The 19,770-nt window shown below is 52.7% G+C and overlaps 3 protein-coding genes across 7 annotated transcripts in view; 2 read left to right on the forward strand and 1 right to left on the reverse strand.

The window, feature by feature from the left end:
- Positions 1-177: 177 nt before the first annotated feature.
- Positions 178-8,669, reverse strand: AP4B1 (adaptor related protein complex 4 subunit beta 1). Of its 3 annotated transcripts, none has more exons than XR_014230186.1 (11): positions 8,503-8,669; positions 8,202-8,426; positions 7,989-8,119; positions 7,016-7,163; positions 5,829-6,325; positions 5,020-5,103; positions 3,935-4,038; positions 3,529-3,736; positions 2,951-3,235; positions 502-2,693; positions 178-232 (listed from the first exon to the last, which is right to left on the reverse strand). XR_014230186.1 is itself a non-coding variant. In XM_082330249.1 (10 exons), the coding sequence occupies exons 1-10, from the start codon at positions 8,613-8,615 to the stop codon at positions 2,266-2,268; spliced, it is 2,223 nt and encodes a 740-aa protein (XP_082186375.1). In that variant the 5' UTR covers positions 8,616-8,669; the 3' UTR covers positions 321-2,265. The 3 variants fall into 3 exon arrangements, 1 of the variants encoding a protein (XP_082186375.1); XR_014230187.1 differs by lacking the exon at positions 178-232 and having other exon boundaries at positions 321-801; positions 1,049-2,693; XM_082330249.1 differs by lacking the exon at positions 178-232 and having other exon boundaries at positions 321-2,693.
- Positions 8,670-8,758: 89 nt separating this feature from the next.
- On the forward strand, positions 8,759-12,949 carry DCLRE1B (DNA cross-link repair 1B). Its single transcript, XM_082330250.1, has 4 exons — positions 8,759-9,001; positions 9,073-9,226; positions 9,294-9,473; positions 9,598-12,949. Exons 1-4 carry the CDS (start codon positions 8,813-8,815, stop codon positions 10,467-10,469), a joined length of 1,395 nt encoding a protein of 464 aa, XP_082186376.1. The 5' UTR covers positions 8,759-8,812; the 3' UTR covers positions 10,470-12,949.
- Positions 12,950-14,381: 1,432 nt separating this feature from the next.
- Positions 14,382-19,770, forward strand: part of HIPK1 (homeodomain interacting protein kinase 1) — a 29,001-nt gene continuing 23,612 nt past the window's right edge. For 2 of the 3 annotated variants that reach the window (XM_082330235.1, XM_082330236.1), the window contains exons 1-2: positions 14,382-14,400; positions 18,002-19,079. In XM_082330235.1, coding sequence (XP_082186361.1) covers positions 14,388-14,400; positions 18,002-19,079 — 1,091 coding nt within the window. In that variant the 5' untranslated portion in view covers positions 14,382-14,387. Of the gene's footprint in view, positions 14,401-17,128; positions 17,269-18,001; positions 19,080-19,770 lie in introns of those variants that run through there. The other variant, XM_082330237.1, reaches the window with a different exon arrangement.

Here is a 19,770-nt window from a genome sequence, read left to right on the forward strand (position 1 = left end):
CAGCTACAGCCGACTTCTTACCTTCCTTTGAATTCACCTGTAGGTAGCTCACCTGTTACAGTAATTTGGCATTTGAGACTGAAATAAGTCGTTGCACAATTGTTCCTTCAAGCCTTGCTTCAAGGAAGTTGAGAGGGAAGAGCCCTGCCCGACACAAAGGCAGGAGCTGGACCGCAGCTCTCTCCGGATCGACGGCAGTGATCGGATGACCCCATCCCGCAGGACTTCAGAGCTGAACGAACAAGTACACCAGAAAACAGCCAGGAATGGTTCACGTTTTTATTAGGAAAAATCAGCAATAAAATCTAAAACCTGTTGTTGAACAGTGGCAGCAGTGTTTCAGTGAAGTGCAGGGAAGGCATATTGCAATTTAAAGGTACAATACAGTCATTAAAAGAAATCAAAAATTACAAGAAATCTTACAGAATAGGGTTAACAAAGCCACTCCTTACAGGGTACCATAAAGCACTCTTACAGTATCTAATAGTACAACCCATGTACCTCAGCCTTAAGCCAAGAAGCCTTCTTCAGGGTTTTGCCACTGCGTAAAACACGGCTGCGACAAGCACACTTTTCATGACACCGTACAAAGTCCAACTCTCCGTAACTTTCAGCAGAGCAGATGGAACGCTATCGACACGCTCTTCAAAAAACAAGTCCCCAGGCTGGCCAGAGTAGAACTTCACAAAAACTGTAAAAATTTAGGCACGTGGCACCGCACCACCTCACGTACCGGATTGTGAGGACAGGCTGACAGCGTTGAAGACGTGGGAGAAACAAACCAAAGGTACCGTGCGACCTCTGTAGATAGTTAATAAGACATGGAATAAGACGGAACAAGATGGCAACATAAGTCAGTCAGACTAGAAAATACCAAGAAAGTGCAAAGGGAGTAAAACTGCTGCTAAGACCAAGGAGAATCACTTGAATTAGGAGGAAACGACCCCAATTAACATGGTAAAAACCACACCTCCAGCAGTGAAGCCCCCGGCCCAAGCAAAGACCCCTACCCACTGAGCAGGCTCTGTAAATTTAAAACACACTGTACCTTTAAGTAGGAGACAGGCTTGCGAGAACCAGTAGAAGCAAGAATGGATACGCGGAACTGTAAAAGACTGATAACAGATACTATGAATGTATAAAATGTCACTGTATGTTTACCAAGGTGTGCTTGATTTCTGGGAAACCACTGAGCACCCAGGATTGTGCAAACCTGAAATAACTAAGCAGTGTGTCTCCTGAGTGTGTGATGATCGGCTTATTGCACACCGGGTAACGAATCCGCTTTTCGGACAACAGTACTGCACAGAAATAAGTGCTACACAGAAAACAAACCTTTAAATACGCATTCTAGTTACAAAGTAACAAATGGTAAAAATCAGTATCAGCTAAAATTTAATATTTCATACAAGTTAATTACCTAAACACCAATTCTTCCGTTACTGGTGTGAGTACCAAGGAGCGGCAGCTCACTGACACGGCCAAAGTGATGCAGGCTACACAACTCAGGCCACGTTAACTCAGGCAAACACATCATACACAACCTGCACGCTCCTGCGTTTTCTTACAGTAGCCCTGAGGGGGGAATTTCAGAGAGGGCGATTCATGATTTCAGTAACACATTTCAACTAGAAAATACACGTTTCTCTTGAAAAAGAAACATACTGTTTCTAGTGAGCACGATGTACCCTGTCCACCCATCCCTGACGCAGCAGAGCCCCGTTCACCCATAAATACTATCGAAATCTGTGTATCAGGCAGAAAACTAAATCATATGTAAAGGGAACCAAGAACTAAATACTTCTCTCTTCACTGCACTGCTCCTCTTAATGGGAGATAAGGAGCAGAGCCCCGGAGTCTCTGAACTGTATTTTGAATAATTTACAATTCTCATGAAAAAAACCCTCTCCAAAACACATCCCTGAATTTTGCTCGTTTCTGGTTCCATCAGTCACGTTAGTGTCTTGTGACAATCACCACAGATGCCACTTCTGTGACTCACAGCAGAAGCAGCGAGCTCACAAATGCATTGCCTTGTCCTTTCCCCAGCCCAGAGGGAGGACAGACCCTTCACCCTGCCCCGCTCCCCAGCTGCAGCTACCCCACACATGTGCTTGCTCGGCCCAGCTCTGCTCCAGGAAAGGGCTGCTAACACTCCCAAAGTTTAAAATACAAAACCAGCATCAAGTATGGCACATGAAGCCAGAGAAAGAAAGAAATTTTTCCTGGGCCCTGAGCAAGCATCCTACTGGGAGCAGGGAACAATCAGGACCCCAGTCCAGCAGCTGCCCCCATGACCGTCCTTAAGGCCGAAATAAAGGTCTGCAGTGCCTCCGGCTTTGCCTCGCTCTGCTTCACTGAAACCTGCATCTCCGAATCTGCCGCCTCAAGCAAGAGCTCTGTTAGGAAGAGGCAACCTGTGTCATCCTGAGCACTGAGATAAGCTTTCCACGGCTGGACGCCAGCTTTGCTCATAGCAATAGTCTGGATGTGGACAACGTGAAGAGCGGTCTGTATGGTATCTGGATGAACAGTCCCGCACCAGGGCAGAGAGAGGTGGCAGCTCATGTCCAAGCTCAGCCACGTCTTCTCAAACTGTTCTGCAGTCAGGTAAACATCAGGAATTAAGGTCAGGCTGCCTGTATCGGGATGAACCTTGAGGACTTCTTTATTGCCTTCAGAAATCAGTGACTCTGAAATGAAACCACAAACATGTGAGATGCAGCATATAATGTGCAGCTCCCAGTTTCACAAACATCATCTTATGGAGCCAACAGATGAAGAGGGCTGGAATCACAGTGCCTTCAGCAGTGATCAACCATGCATTGCACAAGATAGTCAGAAAGCTGACACAGTATTCTCAAAGCACTGTGATCTTCCAAAGAAACCCACACGAGAACACCTACTGGCAAGGCAAAAAGGGATCTGAGATGAAGGTGAGGCGGGTTACCTGTGTCTCTGTTCCCGGAGCCAGTACAAGGAGAACAAGCGTAAGAGGGTTCTGCTGGCTGGTGAGCGGTGACGAGTGCCCAGCGTTCTCGGCCGTAAACTGGTGCAAGAGTATTAAACTCTGAAGCCCAAGTATTCACAGGTCGCTCAGTTTGGTCTTCCAGGAGCCCCAGAGAGGGGTCAGACTTGGGGCTACACAGCACCCGTTTCACTTCTTCCACACCAGACTGCAAAAGGCGATAGTAGAACAATCCGCGGTCTCGTACTGCCATATCCATCTCCTCCTCTGGGAATTAGAGGGACATAATTTATGGGGAACTCTATCATCCAGATTTTCCTGAAGTACTAACCCTTAACTACTAAAAACAGCCTCCCAGGGATACAGCGTAAGCCTGTTGCACTCACCAAGCAGGCAGCTAGGAGCCGAGTAACAGCCTAAGGCATAAAGCCACCTTGGATGGTCTCCTCACAGATGGAGGAGATGCTGACACGCAGCATCCATGCACGGGGGCCAGAGCCAAACCAGGTCCCAAAAAGCCTGTACTATAGCTTCAGTGACACCGAATGAAGGGAACCCACCTATGCAGTAATAGAGCAGTCTCCCTAGCATGTCCTGACACTCAGCAGGCCGAGACAGGAAAAGCCGCACCAATGCTGTCAGAAGCTCCATTTTCACTGCTGGGAACATCTCCGATTTCACGTTCTCCACAAAGTCCTCCAAAACATAGGGAGCATTAGGTACTTTCTCACCATGTGTGCCCAGGAGCCAGATCAGCGCTTGTTTGCCCTGAAGGAATCACAGAAAAAACAGCAAACAGGCGCTGTTTACCAGAAAGTGCTGACATGAAATAAACAGATATGATAGAACAAGTCTTCTGATCAGATTTCCGATTTTTGCCCGCCGATCGCGAGCCAAAGGAAAGCCAAACAGTCATTGTCCACCCACGCTCAACAGCTGCCAGCCCAAGGCACAAAGCCAACTTACCTCACTGTCCTGGATGGCGTCCTCACAGCCAGGCAGCGCCCGACACACCGCATCCGTGCACTGGGGACACAGCCAAACCAGGTCCCGAAAAGCCTGAACTACCGCTGCAATGAAACAAAATGCTCAGCATTCCCCAAGAGTTATGAGACCACTGGGGGAGGGGGGAAAAAACATCCAAAAAACCCCACTCAAGAGACTTTGCAAATCTCCCTGGATTTGCATCCGTGCACTGGGGACACAGCCAAAAAAGGCCTTGCTTGTGACTATGAGTTGAGACACCCTTCTTCAAAGTCGCATGACTCTGCATTCGTCAGAGCAAAGTTGCACCAAGTCTAAAATAAAGCACTGAAACTTCACACTGTTCCTCTGGCTGCTGGAAAGTAATCTCTCTTCTGGACATTCCCCAGCCTTTGAAAAGACACTGACTCATGATGCTTCAGACACACAAGGTTAGAATGACAAATTAAAACTAACACCAATTCAAAACGAGTCTCATGAACTTTAGGTCAAAATTGTAAAGGCTCTGCTGCCCACTTACAGAAACACCAGCAGCTTCTAAGATCTAATTCAACAGCTGAGTGCAAGCGTGTGATTTTCAAAACTGAAAGCAAGACCATTTAAAAGAGAGGGCAGAACCAGCAGTGATATGAAGTTAGACCTGAGGGCAGCAGAAGAAAAAGAGACGCCTGGGTACAGCTGAATCAGACTATTATATGAGGAACATAAATCACAAAGATTTAAAAGGTCTATTAATCATCTTGGCCCTCAAACAGTCACTAAAATGTCTCTGCCGAGTCCCTCACTCCCTAAGTCAGCGGGCGGCAGCCAGAAAGGAGCCTCCACATCAGACCATGAACACAGCTATGACCATCTCCCCCTTCACCACAAAAAGTAGTTCCTAAGGAAGGAAAAACTACAATGGCTGGTCACACTGTAAGCCCCATTCCACCAGGAAGACTTCCACCTGAAGATGCCAACTCAATTAAAAGCCAGGTGCCTTTCAGAGCCTCGGGTTTGGGATCACAAGCCCCAGCAAGGCCGCTTTCTGAAAGCGTAAGCCAGGCAAACAACCTGCAGATGATTACCTGAAGTGATATGTTCCTGCTGAAGCCCCAGGAGCTCTGTCAGAATCCCCACACACTCTTCTGTGTATGTCCTAGCAATATTGCCTGCAGAGACACCAAAGGACATGAAAGTCAATCCTTCATCAGAGTGAAATAGGAACCATGAGCCCAACTATACATCACAAACTCACTTTGAAGAAACAGTCTCTCTCTTTTCCTTTTTGACTACGATTTCTGAAAGTGTAGTCAAATGAACTTGTTCCCCACACAAGGGTTATGTTCCTTTCTCTGAAGCCATGCTTCAGAAGAAGCCTGAACTTTTCTTAAACGTAACACATACGAAAGGCATTTTAGCTTTCTCCTTATGAATACTATAGAAATTCACCTATTTTAAAGCTTACAAAAACAGAACTAAAGTGCCCCAAATCACTTTAACTCTGCCCCCATCACAACTCAAAGAACAAGCAGGTATTAGAGCAGCTCCTCCACCCACTACACAGTTTCATTCAACACTATAAGGCTCCTTAATACGATGAAATGACACAATTTCTTTAGAGCATCTCATCAGAGCACAGACATTTGAACGAGATTCAAGGACATTATGCGCAACCTGAAACAGTTCAAGACCCGGACTTCTGAAAGAATCGGCACAATCGTGGTTTAGAAACATACTCACACAAAACGATCCTGGGGAGGCAGGTCTACAGAGGGCTGTACTGCTTCAGCACAGAGCAGTTATTTGGCATTTGCCCAGATATACTTCAGCAGAGAAAGGCCCACCTTAAAGGTCTAGGGCTGCAGCTGCTCCCGAGGCGAGACACAGCTCTTACCTATGGCGAAGATCGCCCCTTGGGCAAGCTCTACCGACACATCAGTGCAATAGCCCTTCAGCTCCTCCAGCACTTGCTGTACGTTTTCATCATTCACCAGCTCACACAACACCTCCATCTTCTGGCATTTGATGTAGTGGGGCTCTGAATACGAACAGAAGAACTTCTTGTAGTGGCTGCTAAAATGGCCAGGAAGGCTACCAAGGATCTGACGCACATGGCACAGCGCAGTGAAGCAGAGCTCCCTGCTCTCAGAAGTGCAGGCAGACAGCAGCGGTCCCTTCACTCTCACCAAAACATCTGCCTGCACATGTGGGTACTCCCTGGCCAGCACTAGGAAAAGCTTGGTGGCTGCCATCACAACGCTGGGGCTGCTGCTTTTGAGATAGCCATCCAGTAAATTGAGTATGTCGAAGAGTTCCTCCTCACTGCGGGGTCTGTAACGCAGGAGGAAGGTAAGCACCTCGCTTTGCCCCCACTGATCCAGATCAGCCATCCTGCCAAGAGAATAAACACAGTTTGCAGGAGTCAAGAAGCGCACGAAGATCTGCGCTGTGCAGCGTAGAGGCCTTAGCCTCTGAGTTTCTTACAGTCTCTGTTCCAAACCAAATACTATGCTTCGGAAGTAGATACCACAATTTCGTCTCAAGAGAATTGACCAGTTTATGCACATAGGCTTAACCCAGTACCAGTCGTGCACTTTTGCTGGTGCTCTAAGCCAGACAGCAACATTGACAAGAGCCCTGGGCAGAGCAATGCCCCTCCTTTGCCAGATCATATACAATTATCTGCATTATTCTATCTAGAATTAGCTAATTTCATCAAGCAATGGATAAGTTATATATCTTTCAAGGTATTAAGAGAGACATACTAGAACATACCTGTTCCACAAATATATCATGTATACTGTCATCAAAAAAAGCCCTAATCACATTAACTTACAACTCCAAAACAAATCGCCAACTGAAGTGAAGACTCCCTGGAAAAGCAGGGCATCTCAGATTTCCCTTAAGGTCTTAGCATAAAAGTAATTTGGTTTCTCTTAGGATGGGCACCGCCATCTTTGGGTGCCTGACTCTTCCCTTCAAGTTCTGACAGGAGCCCAGAAATACGTGCTTTGCTAGCATGCAAAATGCAAGAATGAGAATGAAACGTCCAGCACCATGGTAATACCAAAGAAAACAAACCTCTTGAGGAGATGATGGGCAATGGGTTTGTTGATGACAACTCCTCCCTCCTTCTTTAAGATCTCTTCTAAGGCCCTCAGACAATTCACGACTACAATAGGATCCTGATCACGAAGCAAACTGTATAGCTCATTCACCAACGCACCATCTGCAAAGAAGCAGACGTCTCCACATCAAATTCTGGTGACGCGCTGCAATTTAATCACCGTCTATAAGCATTTATCACGAACAAAAGACACGGCTTGAACTGGGAGAAGCAGCCAACAAAACTCCAGCTCTACAGTAACACCTGCCCCTGGCGCAACTTTTCCCTGAAGGTCTGCGGATGAGAGAACGGCACCCGGCCGATCAGAGACTGCGGAAACAGCCAGGTGTTGTGGGAGGCCCTGTAAAGGCAGGTACCACTGTAAAAGCAGCACTCCGATGTGGAACCTTGCAGCGCCTGGTGTTTCATTCATGATTTGATACTCAGCGATAGCCCACTTACCTTCCTCTTTCTCCCTTGCGGCCACGACAACCCAGGGGCAGCTGAACACAGGACAAACCGCAGGCCTAAAGGCGCCTTCAGCATCTGCGTGCCCCCAGCTCCCACGGGCCACCCTCTCCTCCCCAGCCTGCGCGGAGCCCCCCTACCCGCTTCGCAGACCCCCCTACCCGCTTCGCAGCCCCCCTTACCCGCTTCGCAGCCCCCCTTACCCGCTTCGCAGACCCCCCCTACCCGCTTCGCAGACCCCCCCTACCCGCTTCGCAGACCCCCCCTACCCGCTTCGCAGACCCCCCTTACCCGCTTCGCAGACCCCCCCTACCCGCTTCGCAGACCCCCCCTACCCGCTTCGCAGACCCCCCTTACCCGCTTCGCAGACCCCCCCTACCCGCTTCGCAGACCCCTACCCTCTTTGCAGCCCCCTTACCCGCTTCGCAGACCCCCCCTACCCGCTTCGCAGCCCCCTTACCCTCTTTGCAGCCCCCTTACCCACTTCGCAGTCCCCCTGCATCTTCAGCATCTTGGCGCAGCCGAGCACGGCCGCTCTCCGCACGTAGGAGGCCTTGTCCCGCAGGCCGCTGAGGAGAGGCTGCTGGAGGTACTCCTGAATGCCGGGCATCCTGCGGGCGGGCGGGCGGGCGTCAGCGGCCGCCGCCGCCCCGGTACCCCCCGCCGCGGCCCCGCCAGCCCGCCCCGGCCCACCTGAGGCCGCACATGCTGCGGAGGGCGAGGCCCCGCACGGCGGGGCTGGGGTGGGCGCAGTCCTTGCGCAGGGTGTTGACGGCCAGCAGCGCCAGCTGCGGCTGCCGCGGGGCCTGCGCCCGCACGTACAGCGACACCAGCTTCTTCTGCACCACGTCGGCCGCCGCGCTGGCCTTCACCATCTCCGGGAACAGCCCCGACACGTCCGCGCCCTGCGCCATGTACCTGCGGCGGGGACACCGCTCAGCGCGGCCCGGCCCCCGCCGCCCCGCGCCCCCGCCCGCCCGCCCGCCCGCCCTACCGGATAACGCGCAGGACGGCGGCGCGGTACCGCAACCGATCCGCCTGCACATGCGGGTTGGCCAGGGCCCGGCGGAGCTCCCGCAGCGCCTCCTCGCCGCCGAGGTACGGCATGGTCCCGGTGCCGGTCCCGGTGCCGGTCCCCGCCGCCCGCAGCCGCCGGCCCCGCCCCTGACGTCCGCCCCGGCCCGGCCCGGCCCCGCGCGCTGCGCGCGCCGTCCCCCGCCGCCCCTTGCGCCTGCGCGGTGCCGCCCGCCAAATTCGGCGGGAAGCGGCGGGGCGGCTGCCGCTGCCCGCGGCGGGCGGCCGCCATGAGCGGGACGGTGATCCCCGGGACGCCCATCGCCGTGGACTTCTGGAGCGTGCGGAGGGCGGGCGGCGCCCGCCTCTTCTTCCTGTCGCACCTGCACTCGGACCACACGGTGGGGCTCTCCAGCACCTGGAGCCGCCCGCTGTACTGCTCGCCGCTCACCGCCCGCCTCCTGCACCGCCGCCTCCAGGTAGGTGCGCCCCGCCGCCCCCGCCGCCCCCGCCGCCCCCGCGGCCCGCCCTCACCGCCCGGCCCCCGCAGGTGCCGACGCACTGGATCCGGCCGCTGGAGGTGGGGCAGAGCCACGTGCTGGGCGAGGAGGCGACGGTGACGGTGACGCTGCTCGACTCCAACCACTGCCCCGGCTCCGTCATGTTCCTCTTCGAGGGCGCCTTCGGCACCATCCTCTACACAGGTACGGGGCAGGCCCCCGCCGCGGCCGCCGCGGCCGCCGCCCCGCCCTGACGGCCCTGTCCTTGCAGGGGATTTCCGCTACACCAGCACCATGCAGGGCGAGCCGGCGCTGAGGGGCCGCTGCATCGACCGCCTCTACCTGGACAACACCCACTGCCACCCGCACCGCTCCCTGCCCTCGCGGCAGTGCGCCACGCGCCAGGCCGCCCACGTCATCCGCGCGCACCCGCGGCACCAGGTTGTCATCGGTGAGTGCTGCCTCGCGCCGCGGTGCCCTCGCCTTCCCCCCGTCACCCTCGGCACCCTCCCCTCGGCAGGGGCTCGTGCCCCCCTGCCCCATCCCCGGCGCGCTGCTCACGGCTCTCCTCGCAGGTGTGTACAGCCTGGGGAAGGAGACGCTGCTGGTGGACCTGGCAGTGGAGTTCAGGACCTGGGTTGTGGTGAGCCCCTGGCGCCTGGAGCAGATGCGGCTGCTGGAGCTGCCTGATGTGTTCACCGCTGAGGAGGGGGCCGGCTGGATCCGTGCTGTGGATGTCACTGAGATCCGCTGGGATACCCTTGTCAGCTGGAACACGCTGCAGCCTACCATTGCCATCCTCCCTACCGGCAGGCCCGTGAAGGTCACCCACCCCAACATCCACCTCGTTCCGTACTCGGACCACTCATCCTTTTCGGAGCTGTGCGAGTTTGTGAAGTGGCTGAAACCTTGCTCGGTCATTCCGATTGTGAAGGGTGGCATGTGCCAGGCTTACTTTCAGGAATACCTAAGTTCTGCCCCTCAGGCACTTCCTGACCTCAAAATCCCAAAGCCTCTGCAAGAGTCGGTACAGCAGCAAAGCAAAAGGAAGGGGCAGGGACCCCTATGTCTCTTGAAAAGAGCTGCCCAGCATTCTGTGCCCCGAGGAGTTGTTTTTGAGCCCCCAGAGAAACTTACTGAGGAACCTGAAGAGTTCATGGGTGTTAAGGTTCTTCAGCAGAACTACTTTGAGTCAGCTTGCTGCTCGAAAGAAGGCTGCACTTGTCACATGGGCAAGGAGAAAGGGAAGGAAGAGCTGAGCGGAGAACAGCCAGGAGTAGCAAGAGCAGCTAGCGCGGTTAGCCAGGCACCCGCTTCCAGTGAGCACTTTCCAACTGGATTTGCAGAGCAGTATTTACTCACTCCCTTAAATGTCCTAAAGCAGAATTCCTCACAGACGTTTGACAGGCTGGTAGAAGATTTCTTTAGGAGGGGAGAAGCGTCCTGAAAAATTGTGTGGCGCTTGCCAGTGCCAATGCAGTTGACAGCAGTGATTTTAGAGGTCTTACTGCTGCATCCCATTCTCTGCGTTCAAGTTTCCCATCGGAAGAGAGGAGCTCAGCTCTACGTTCTTTACCTCTTATTAGAGGACAAGGAGGAAACCAGAACCAGTTCGTAGGTGTTAGATTTTTTTAAAATTTATTTATTTTTATATCTGTGTCTACATCTGTTGAGTCTCCACACTACACTCGGGCAGCGTGGTCCCACTGCATGTGTGCCTTGTATCTACTTTTTGCAGTGACTTACCTGTCTCTTGTGACAAAAGATACTGCCAGGTAGATTCAAGTTGAGCTGCAGAGGGCGTGAGCTGCCTGCAGCTGAAGTAATTAATGGGAATGGATGTGATGAAAGAAGCAAGAAGGGGGAATCTGAGGCCCCCAAAGGTTCTTCTTTCTATATGTCTGTAATGCCCTCGTTGACAATGAGCGGTTCATTCCAAGATGCATTACAAATATGATGTATGAAGGTACATTTAAAAAATGATGCTTAAAGAAATCTAGAGAATGAAGTGCCTTGAAGTTTATTAATCTGGTTTTTATCTGTTAATCTACTAATACCTCCAGACAGCACTGCCTTGGTATCCAGCCAACTGCAGCTGGGTGCAGTTCTCTTCTGAAAGCACCATCTTAACATTAACTGTCCATGCTTTTTCAGGTTACTGGCTGAAAAAAATAGGAATTGTCTGGGTTCTTGAGTTCTGGACTTTCTGGAAGGGGTTACTAGATCCTCTGCAGTCTCTGCACTCAAGTCTGCAAGTCTGAATTCTGCTTGACTGCAAAGCGTTTCTGGTATCTGCCAGCATTCTGCTAGGCCCACTGCCTTCCCATCCACTGCCTGTTCTTATCACACAATGGCAAATGGGATGGAAGATAATGAACCATCTGCTTAGTGGTGTAAAGTGCTTAGTCTTAGCAGCATTCTTTGGAAGGAATACTGTGGCTGAACAGCAAAATTGGCTCTGTTAGTTAGAGGTCAGGCACTTCCCACTCCCGATCAACTGCAGAGAGCCACAGCCTGGCTGGTACAGTCGGGAAGTGTCAGTAGTGTGACTGGCCAGCGGGTACCCACTGTGGAGCCCAGAAACACTGTCCGTGCCAAACTGCACTAGCAACATTACAAATTGGCTCCCCACGGGCTCAAGGCAGCACTACCAGAGTGAAAATGGTCACTAGGCACTTTCCTGGAGCAACAAACCAGGTTGTTATTCAGCTTTTTCTAGCCTCCTTTTCGTTACTTTCAACACAAAATGTTTCACATGGTCTTGATGAGGATCAGAGTCTCTTCTGAATGTAGTGTCCTGCAAGGTCTCTCCAAGACCAGTCAGCTAGATGGATTGAATTCCCTGAATCATGCCAGAAAAGGAAGCGTTTGCTCTTTGAGTAAAGCTAGGGCTTGTGGAAAGCAAAGATGCCTGTGGATGCAGCAGCCACACCTGTTAAAAATAAGGCTGTCCTGAACAGTAATCATGATGACAGCCAGAGTGAGTATGTTTGGAAAGCTGTTTGGCAAAGAGGAGTCCTAACTCCCAACCCTGTGCCTTCCCAGGCACTGCAACATTTGTCACCGTAACGTAAGCAGTGCCTCTCGCTGGGACTGCCCGGTGATTGTGCCTGCCAGCTGCCAGGGGGACGCTGGAAGTGATGGAGCAGTGTTCTCTGAAAGACACTTCAAAAGGGGTAGCAAGGGCAGCTCAGGCTTCTTGCTGTGGTCTGTACGGTCCTGTTGTTGGAGGTTTCTGTGTGGATGATTCGCTAACTAAAACTCAACTGCAGAGCCCCATCAAGTCAGCGTGAGTGGAGACACCTGCATCTTTTGTAACATGGGAGACTGCCAGGGAAATAATTGTGCTATGCTTGTAGTGTTTTGTCTGCTGCTGGCTGCCTTGGAGATGCAGGCTGTTATTTTAATATTGTTGAAATTTAAGTGACTCATTTGAGAGGCAGGCGAGTGAAGCACTGCCTGAACTTCCAGATTCCACGTCCTGTGTGCAGCCTCTCCATTGCTCAGAAGAAATGCTCGCCTTCTGAGTCACTGCTCCATTTAAGTATGTTGCAAATGACCTCAGAGATCTGATGCATTTCGCTGCTGATGTTTTGTGGCATCCAGCCTTTCCTCATTTATTCGTATCAATTATTCTCATTGATCATTTATTCAAGTAAATGAAGTAGAGAATCTCCTGGTGAACCTCTGGGCAAAATGGAATTGTAAATGTTAATTCTTTACAGAGGCAACTCTGATCACACAAAAAAGTATAAATTCCAGAGACTTCAGAAGCTGGGGATCTGCACCCCATTTCTGAACGCTTAGTTAAAACTGCAGAAGAAATGCTGGCTTCTGTTACTAGAGCTTAAAAGGTAACTCCTGTCACATCAGAAAGAAATTATCCAAATTATATAAAGCCAAGGAAACCTAAAATCTCTCCATGGTTTTAAAAGGCAACAGAAGCAGGAGAGACTTGACCAACTGTCAGCATGTTGGAGATCCTTGCCTCAGCACAGCAGGTGCATGGGACATTTTAGAGTGCCACATGTTTCCTCCCTCTCTTAGGTGTTAAAATACTACTTTTGTGTGTTATCCTAAAATCCTGGAAAACAAAACACGGCCTTGTGGGGAAAACTAGCAGTATAGTATTGCTGAGCTCTAAGGGTTCTGAGAATCCTTTGGCTTCCCCTGAAGTCTCCTGGCAGTAAATAGCTGGCCTCGTACAGGCCTTGTTCTCCCTCATGCTTGCCTCCAAAATCTCCCTCTTTTCCTAGCACCAGCCTAGCTCACAGGGGAGCGTCAGCACAGCTGAGAGCTGGAGTGTCATGTACACCAGGGTCTGAACATGCTGCTTCCAGCTCTGTCAACCCTGCTACCACAGGTGTGTTTTGCTCACAACAGTGACGATGAGAAGCTGTAGCCAAGTATTAGCTTGACAGCGGGGTATCTAAGGGCCACATGCTTGGAAACTTACAGTTATCCTGGCAGGAAAAAAAAAATGGTGCTCAGACCAAAGTCCTCCCAAATCTATGTATGCAGAGCATGCTCGAGCCGCTTATCTCTGTTCCAGAGTTGGGAACCGAGCCCCAGTGGGATGAAACAACTCACCCAAGGCCTTACAGAGCCTACAGAGGAGCTAGGAATGAGCTGAGTTTCTTTTGACAAGTTTTCAGCACTGTTTTACCAAGCTGTGATTAAATGCTGGCGTGTCATGAGGGCAGGGCAGGCTTATGGTTCTCGGAGCAGGGCTCCCCATTGAGCTCCTTCCACACAGTTGCCTGTGAAAGTCCAATCACTATACTCTGAAACACTTTATTTGGCTCTAGCTTCTCTAAAACAGCGTAGAAAATCATGAAGGGGTACCCTGCCTATGCTATGGAGAGAAGGAAATGTACTCTTTAAGTTGAGGTTGCTACCAAGACACCAAGGTAAAACTTAACTAGCTCCTGCGCTCCACAGCAAACAAGCGTATAATGTAACTTTGTAGGGAACACCCTAGAGCGCTCTGCTCGGTAGCGTTTCTAGCTCTGCTTCCCGTACTACAAGGCTAAAGCACTTACGACAACTTCTCCCTTATCTGCTGCAGAGCTGCTGTCCATTTCTGCAGCGTAGGTTCTTCTTATTGGTTATTTTCTAGATAAAAAGTGTGTAACGGGGAAATCTTCTTCACCAAGAAAACGAATTCAACATGTTTACATAATTTCCTATATGGTGTGTTGTAGCTTTGGGCTTATTCCAAATTAGCCTCAAGCTTAAAATCTACAGCTTTGTGCTCTTTATGGACCCCTCTGAAAAAGTAGTAGAACGTGTAGAAAAGGGGAAAAGGAAGAGTCGCCCTGAGGATCATGTGAGGTGCCTTCTTCAAATGAGCAGCTGTCTGGCTATGGGTATTCTGTGTGCGTTTGCCATTCCTTCTGCTAAATTTGGGCTCTTTTGCTAAGGTCGCTACAGTGCCTAAATTTTTTTTTGCTGTCGCTTTGTACTTGGCCAAATGCCAGCCCCAGCACAAGCAGCCACGAGCATGCAGTAAATTTGTTGGGACAGACCATACTTGACAGCAAACCTCTTGGCCCTGGCTCAGGGAGTCTGGGACTTTGTGAGCAGGTGCCCAGGAAGATGAGAATATTTTCATTTTGTGTGCATGCTCCACTCGTGAGAGCCGTGCAGCATGGAGCAGCACGTGGGGCTGAGCCTGTGCTTGCTTTCCAGGCATTGCTACCAGTAAATGGTGGAGCGTAGGACGTGGGCCATCTGGGAAGCTGTGCTCCTCACCCCAACAGGCAGGAGCTGCGGAATTGCATGGGGGAGGAGGAGGAGGGAGAGCCTGGGGAGGCGAGTTCCCCTCTTCTTGTAGGGGACAGGTTCCACAGTGAGCACAGAGCACAGACCATGCCTGGCTCCCTCGGATTTGAAGGGGCTCTGAGCCAAGCCCTCGCTGGGGTGTGTTCCGTACTTTCTTGCTTTGGAGTTCACTGTAAGCCTGAAGAAAATAAGGGCAAGAGAAATGCAGCCCCCAAGTCCTCCATGCAGGACGGAGCCCTTCCTTTAGCAGATAGTACAGAGGGGTGAGCTTCTGAATGGGATTTTGCTAGAGATAGAAAGTGGAAGATGTGATTTCTTGAATCTTAAGCACACACACATTACTTGTAGGATTTCACACAAAGGAGTAATGCTGTCCCATTCACGCTTCTCTGCTGACAGCTTGTTGTCTCACTGTCCATTGCAATGTTATTTAGTGCCCCAAATCATAGCTGCACTTAGACTTGCCCAGCACTTCCTCATGAAAAAAAGTTGCACTTAAGTTTCTGCAAAGCAGAAAACCTCCTCAACACACCCTGAGCTTTCTCCCTCCCGGGGGATCTGACAGCGGCCCTGAGGATGGTTTAGAAAGGCGCTTGTGTAACAGCAAACGCCAAGATGAAGGCTCTGCCAGCCTGCGTTCCCGGATCTGAATTTTAGCACGTGTCTGCGTGAACTCTCCCACCCACCTGAGGTGGAGCGCTGTGCTGACGGGTGGAGGCCTCAGCTGGAGGAGAAGTGACTGTCTGCAGGCCGGACAGACAGACAGACGTGCCTCTGCAGGGAGAGCCCAGAGGGGTGGAGGGTCCCCAGGAGCGCTCCCTTTCCTGGGGCTTGTGTTGCTTTCAGCCGTCTCGGGGGGCCAATTTCCTTCTGCGTTTCAGAAGGATCAGTAGAGTAACACTTCTGTCCTCCTGTTTTTGTGTGTAGCAGATATTACTTGGTACTTTTTAAAGATGAGTACGCGACCATCCCTATCAGTGCACTCCTTGGTAGTGCTAGAACTTGGCACTTTTTGTCTGAGGACCAAGACCCATCAGCCTCAGGGAAGTCACGTTATTAAACGTGCTCTGCCGTTCAGGGTTCTGTAGGCATGTTTTTGCCAACTCGGCATCGCTGCTTCAGCCTTGGATCGCTGTGACCTGTTAACGAACGCTCCAGAGTCACAGGCCTGGGTTTCCAACAGCCTCAAAAAGCCCGAGGTAACAACATGTGGTGGCTTTTGCTGAGCTGGTGTAGGCTCCATCTGTCACCCTAAGTGGATTGTGAGATCAAGGTTATTTTAATTTTTGTTATTGTATGTTTTTTTCCGCTAAACTTCATCTCCACCTGGATGCGAACTACTAGCCTTGATTCTTTGTGCTCATTAAAAGATGCAGGTTTGTGCTTGTGCACTGCTGTTCATGTAAGAGTAAATACAAAGCTGTGTAAGTCTCTTGAGATTTCGGTAAGCGTATTTGTAAACATTTTTAAACGCTGTATGCTTTTGCAAGAAAACCAAGAAGCGTCTCTGTAATGTTATTTCGACTCTGGAAGAGGCTGAATTAAACCCCCTTAGAGATGGGAGTTCCTCTGACTCGCCTAATCCCTTTTGGAAGTGTCCGGCCTCCGCGGGGCCGGCCTGGCCTTCCGTCCCGGCCTCTCCCTCAGGCGCACAAGAGGGCTCCGGCAGCCGCGCCCTCGTCCCCGCTCGTTCAACGGGCACCGGTTGCCGGGAAACCAGGAGGCTGCCCGGGGAGCGGCGAGGGCCCGGCGGCAGCAGGCGGGCCGCTCCGACGGGGTGCGGGTTGCTGGGCAGCGGCGCTGCAGCCCCGGGAACCGGGAGGGAAACGACGCTCGGCCCTTGCGTAGCCGCTTCACCACAGCTCCGACGGTCGGTCCCCGCCAGCCCGGCCGGAGGGGAGGCCGCGGCCTACCGGCCCCGCGTTGGGGTAAGGGAGGCCCCGGGGCGGGGCAGCGGCCCCGGAGAGCCGCCGCGGGCCTCGGCGCCGCCCGGGCAGAGGCCGGCCCGGCCCGGCCGAGCTCCCCGGCCCCGGCCCCGGCGCTTCCGCCTCGGCGGCGCCCGCCCCCTTCCGCCTCGGACGCCTCACGGCGGCGGCGCGCACGGTCACGTGGGCGGGCTCGGCGCTCGGCCCGCCTGGCCGGCTCGGGGCTCGGCTGGCTCAGTCTGGCGCGGGCGGCCGAGGGGCCCGGAGCGGCGCGGCGGGAGCGCAGCGGGGCCGCGGGGGCGCTCGGGCCCGGGCGGCGGCGGCGGCGGCGCGGGGCGGGGGGGGCCCGGCCGGGCCGTGAGGGCGCGGCGGAGCCTGGCGGCGGCGGAGCGGCCTGGGGGCTCCCCCCGGCGTGCGCGGGCCGAGCGGGCCGGGCCGGCGGCCGCGGCGGGGCTATGATGCGCCCGCTGCGGGGCCCCGCACCCCCGTGTGTCCCCCAGGCAGCTCCGGCCCGCGGCTGAGAACCCCCCACCGGCGGTGAGTGCGGGCGGGCGGGCCCCGCCGGCGGCGGCGGGGCGCGGGGAGGGCCGGCGCGGCCCGGCGGGCTCCGGGGCGCCTCAGCGCCCGCGCGGCGGAGGCCCGGCCCCCCCCGGCTCCGAGCGGGACGCGGCGGGGCGGCGCTGCGGGGCGGGGGGGGGCCGGGCCGGCGGGGCAGGGAGGGCCCGGGCCGGCGGCGGCTGTCGGCCCGCGGCGGGGCCTGGCCCTCGCCCCGGCGCCGGGCCGGGCGAGCAGTTGCTGGCCGGCGGCCTCGGGTCGGGCGCTGCCCTGGGCTGCGCTCTGCCGGAGCGGCCCCGCTTAGAAGTTCGGCTTGTCCGGCGTGGGTCTCCCGTTGGCTCTGTTTTTAGACACAGGCCTGGGGGCGGGGGGAAGCGATCTTAATTTTCTCAGCATCTTCCCACTTCCGTACTGTCTTCCATTCTTCAGTATTGTTTTCCCATCCCGTGGTGGGATTTCTTTAGCCTTTAGGAAGCTGGATAAAGAGCTGTCTGCTTCTTATGCTATAGGCAGTGAGGTAAAATGCAGGAATTCCACTGAAGAGCCTCGCTCTGTGGATGCCCATAGTTCAGAAGGTTGCCTTCCTAAGTGGTAGGCACCATATGGTGCCTAGAAAAATACTTGTCATTCTCTTTCTTGTGCAGATGGAGGATCTTGTTCTGTCGCAACCTGCCGCCGCTAAGCAGTCCTAATGAGTTCTCCTCTCCCTTTTCAGGTATGGCCTCACAGCTGCAGGTGTTCTCCCCTCCGTCAGTATCCTCGAGTGCCTTCTGCAGTGCCAAGAAACTGAAAGTGGAGCCCTCTGTCTGGGATGTTTCAGGACAGAGCAGTAGTGACAAGTATTATACCCACAGCAAAAACCTCCCAGCAGCTCAAGGGCAAGCGAGCTCCTCTCATCAGGTAGCCAATTTCAGCATCCCCGCTTACGATCAGAACCTCCTTCTCCCTGCTCCTTCAGTTGAGCACATTGTGGTTACAGCAGCCGACAGCACAGGCAGCAGTGCAACAGCATCCTTCCAGAACAGCCAAGCCCTAACACATAGGAGCAACGTTTCTTTACTGGAACCATACCAAAAATGTGGATTAAAAAGGAAAAGTGAAGAGGTCGACAGCAACGGTAGTGTGCAGATAATTGAGGAACATCCACCTCTCATGCTGCAAAACAGACCTGCGGTGGGTGCTGCGGCCACAACCACCACGGTAACCACTAAAAGCAGCAGTTCCAGTGGTGAAGGAGATTACCAGCTGGTCCAGCATGAGATCCTGTGCTCTATGACAAACAGCTACGAAGTCTTGGAATTCCTGGGCCGAGGGACGTTTGGGCAGGTGGCGAAATGCTGGAAACGTAGCACGAAGGAGATTGTAGCCATCAAAATCCTGAAGAACCATCCTTCCTATGCTAGGCAGGGCCAGATAGAGGTGAGCATCCTCTCTCGCTTGAGCAGTGAGAATGCTGACGAATATAACTTTGTTCGCTCCTACGAGTGCTTTCAACACAAGAATCATACATGCCTTGTATTTGAGATGCTAGAACAGAACTTATATGATTTCTTAAAGCAAAATAAGTTCAGTCCATTGCCCCTGAAATACATCCGGCCAATTCTGCAGCAAGTGGCTACTGCCTTGATGAAGTTAAAGAGCTTGGGTCTGATACATGCTGATTTGAAACCAGAAAACATCATGCTGGTGGATCCTGCGCGCCAGCCCTACAGAGTGAAGGTGATAGACTTTGGTTCAGCCAGCCACGTGTCTAAGGCAGTGTGCTCCACTTATTTGCAGTCGCGCTATTACAGGTAAGTACGGACACAGTGCTCGCTTTCATATGCTGCGCGAGCAAAGAAAAGCTGATCCTGATGGGGTGCTAGGGGTTTGCTTCTACAAATACTTAACTTTTCTGCCATTAGGTCTAATCCCAGTTGAGGGGGGAGGAGGAAATGAGCAGTCTGTCCGCTGTTCTGCGTGTTTCCTGGAGATTTCTTCTGAATTTTGTATGTAAATAAATAGAACTTCTGCTTTGCGAGCGTGACATAATATGCAGTCCAATACCTTGCTTTTATCCCAGATTAGTGCAGTAAGTTGATTTTACCCTGTCGCGACGATGTGTGAAGTAGCAAACTGGGGAAGCAGTATGCTACTAATAAGTGGTGCGTTTTGGATTATTTGCCATGATCTGAAACTAGTCCATTAACCGTGGTCATTTAGAAGGGAGAGAAGCCAAAGGGATGCCGATTTCTTTTTATCCTGTTTCTTGTGGTTCCATCTTTGTCTGAACCCACTTCGTGAGCACATGACTTCCTCAGTCAACCCTTGGTAAGTCATGCTTTCATGAGACCTGTAGCTCTCTTAAAACGGGGATGAGCTAGATCTCTGCTTCCCTTAGCAAAATGTAGAAATGGCTTCTACCCTACTTCTGTCTAAAAATGAAAAATAAACTATGGGCAAAAATGTTAAAACTCAGAAACTGTGTAGCAAGCTGTGTTTTTC

The sequence above is a fragment of the Platalea leucorodia genome (genome assembly GCF_965183815.1).
Source record: "Platalea leucorodia genome assembly, chromosome: 19".
In the NCBI taxonomy this organism is placed as follows: domain Eukaryota; kingdom Metazoa; phylum Chordata; class Aves; order Pelecaniformes; family Threskiornithidae; genus Platalea; species Platalea leucorodia.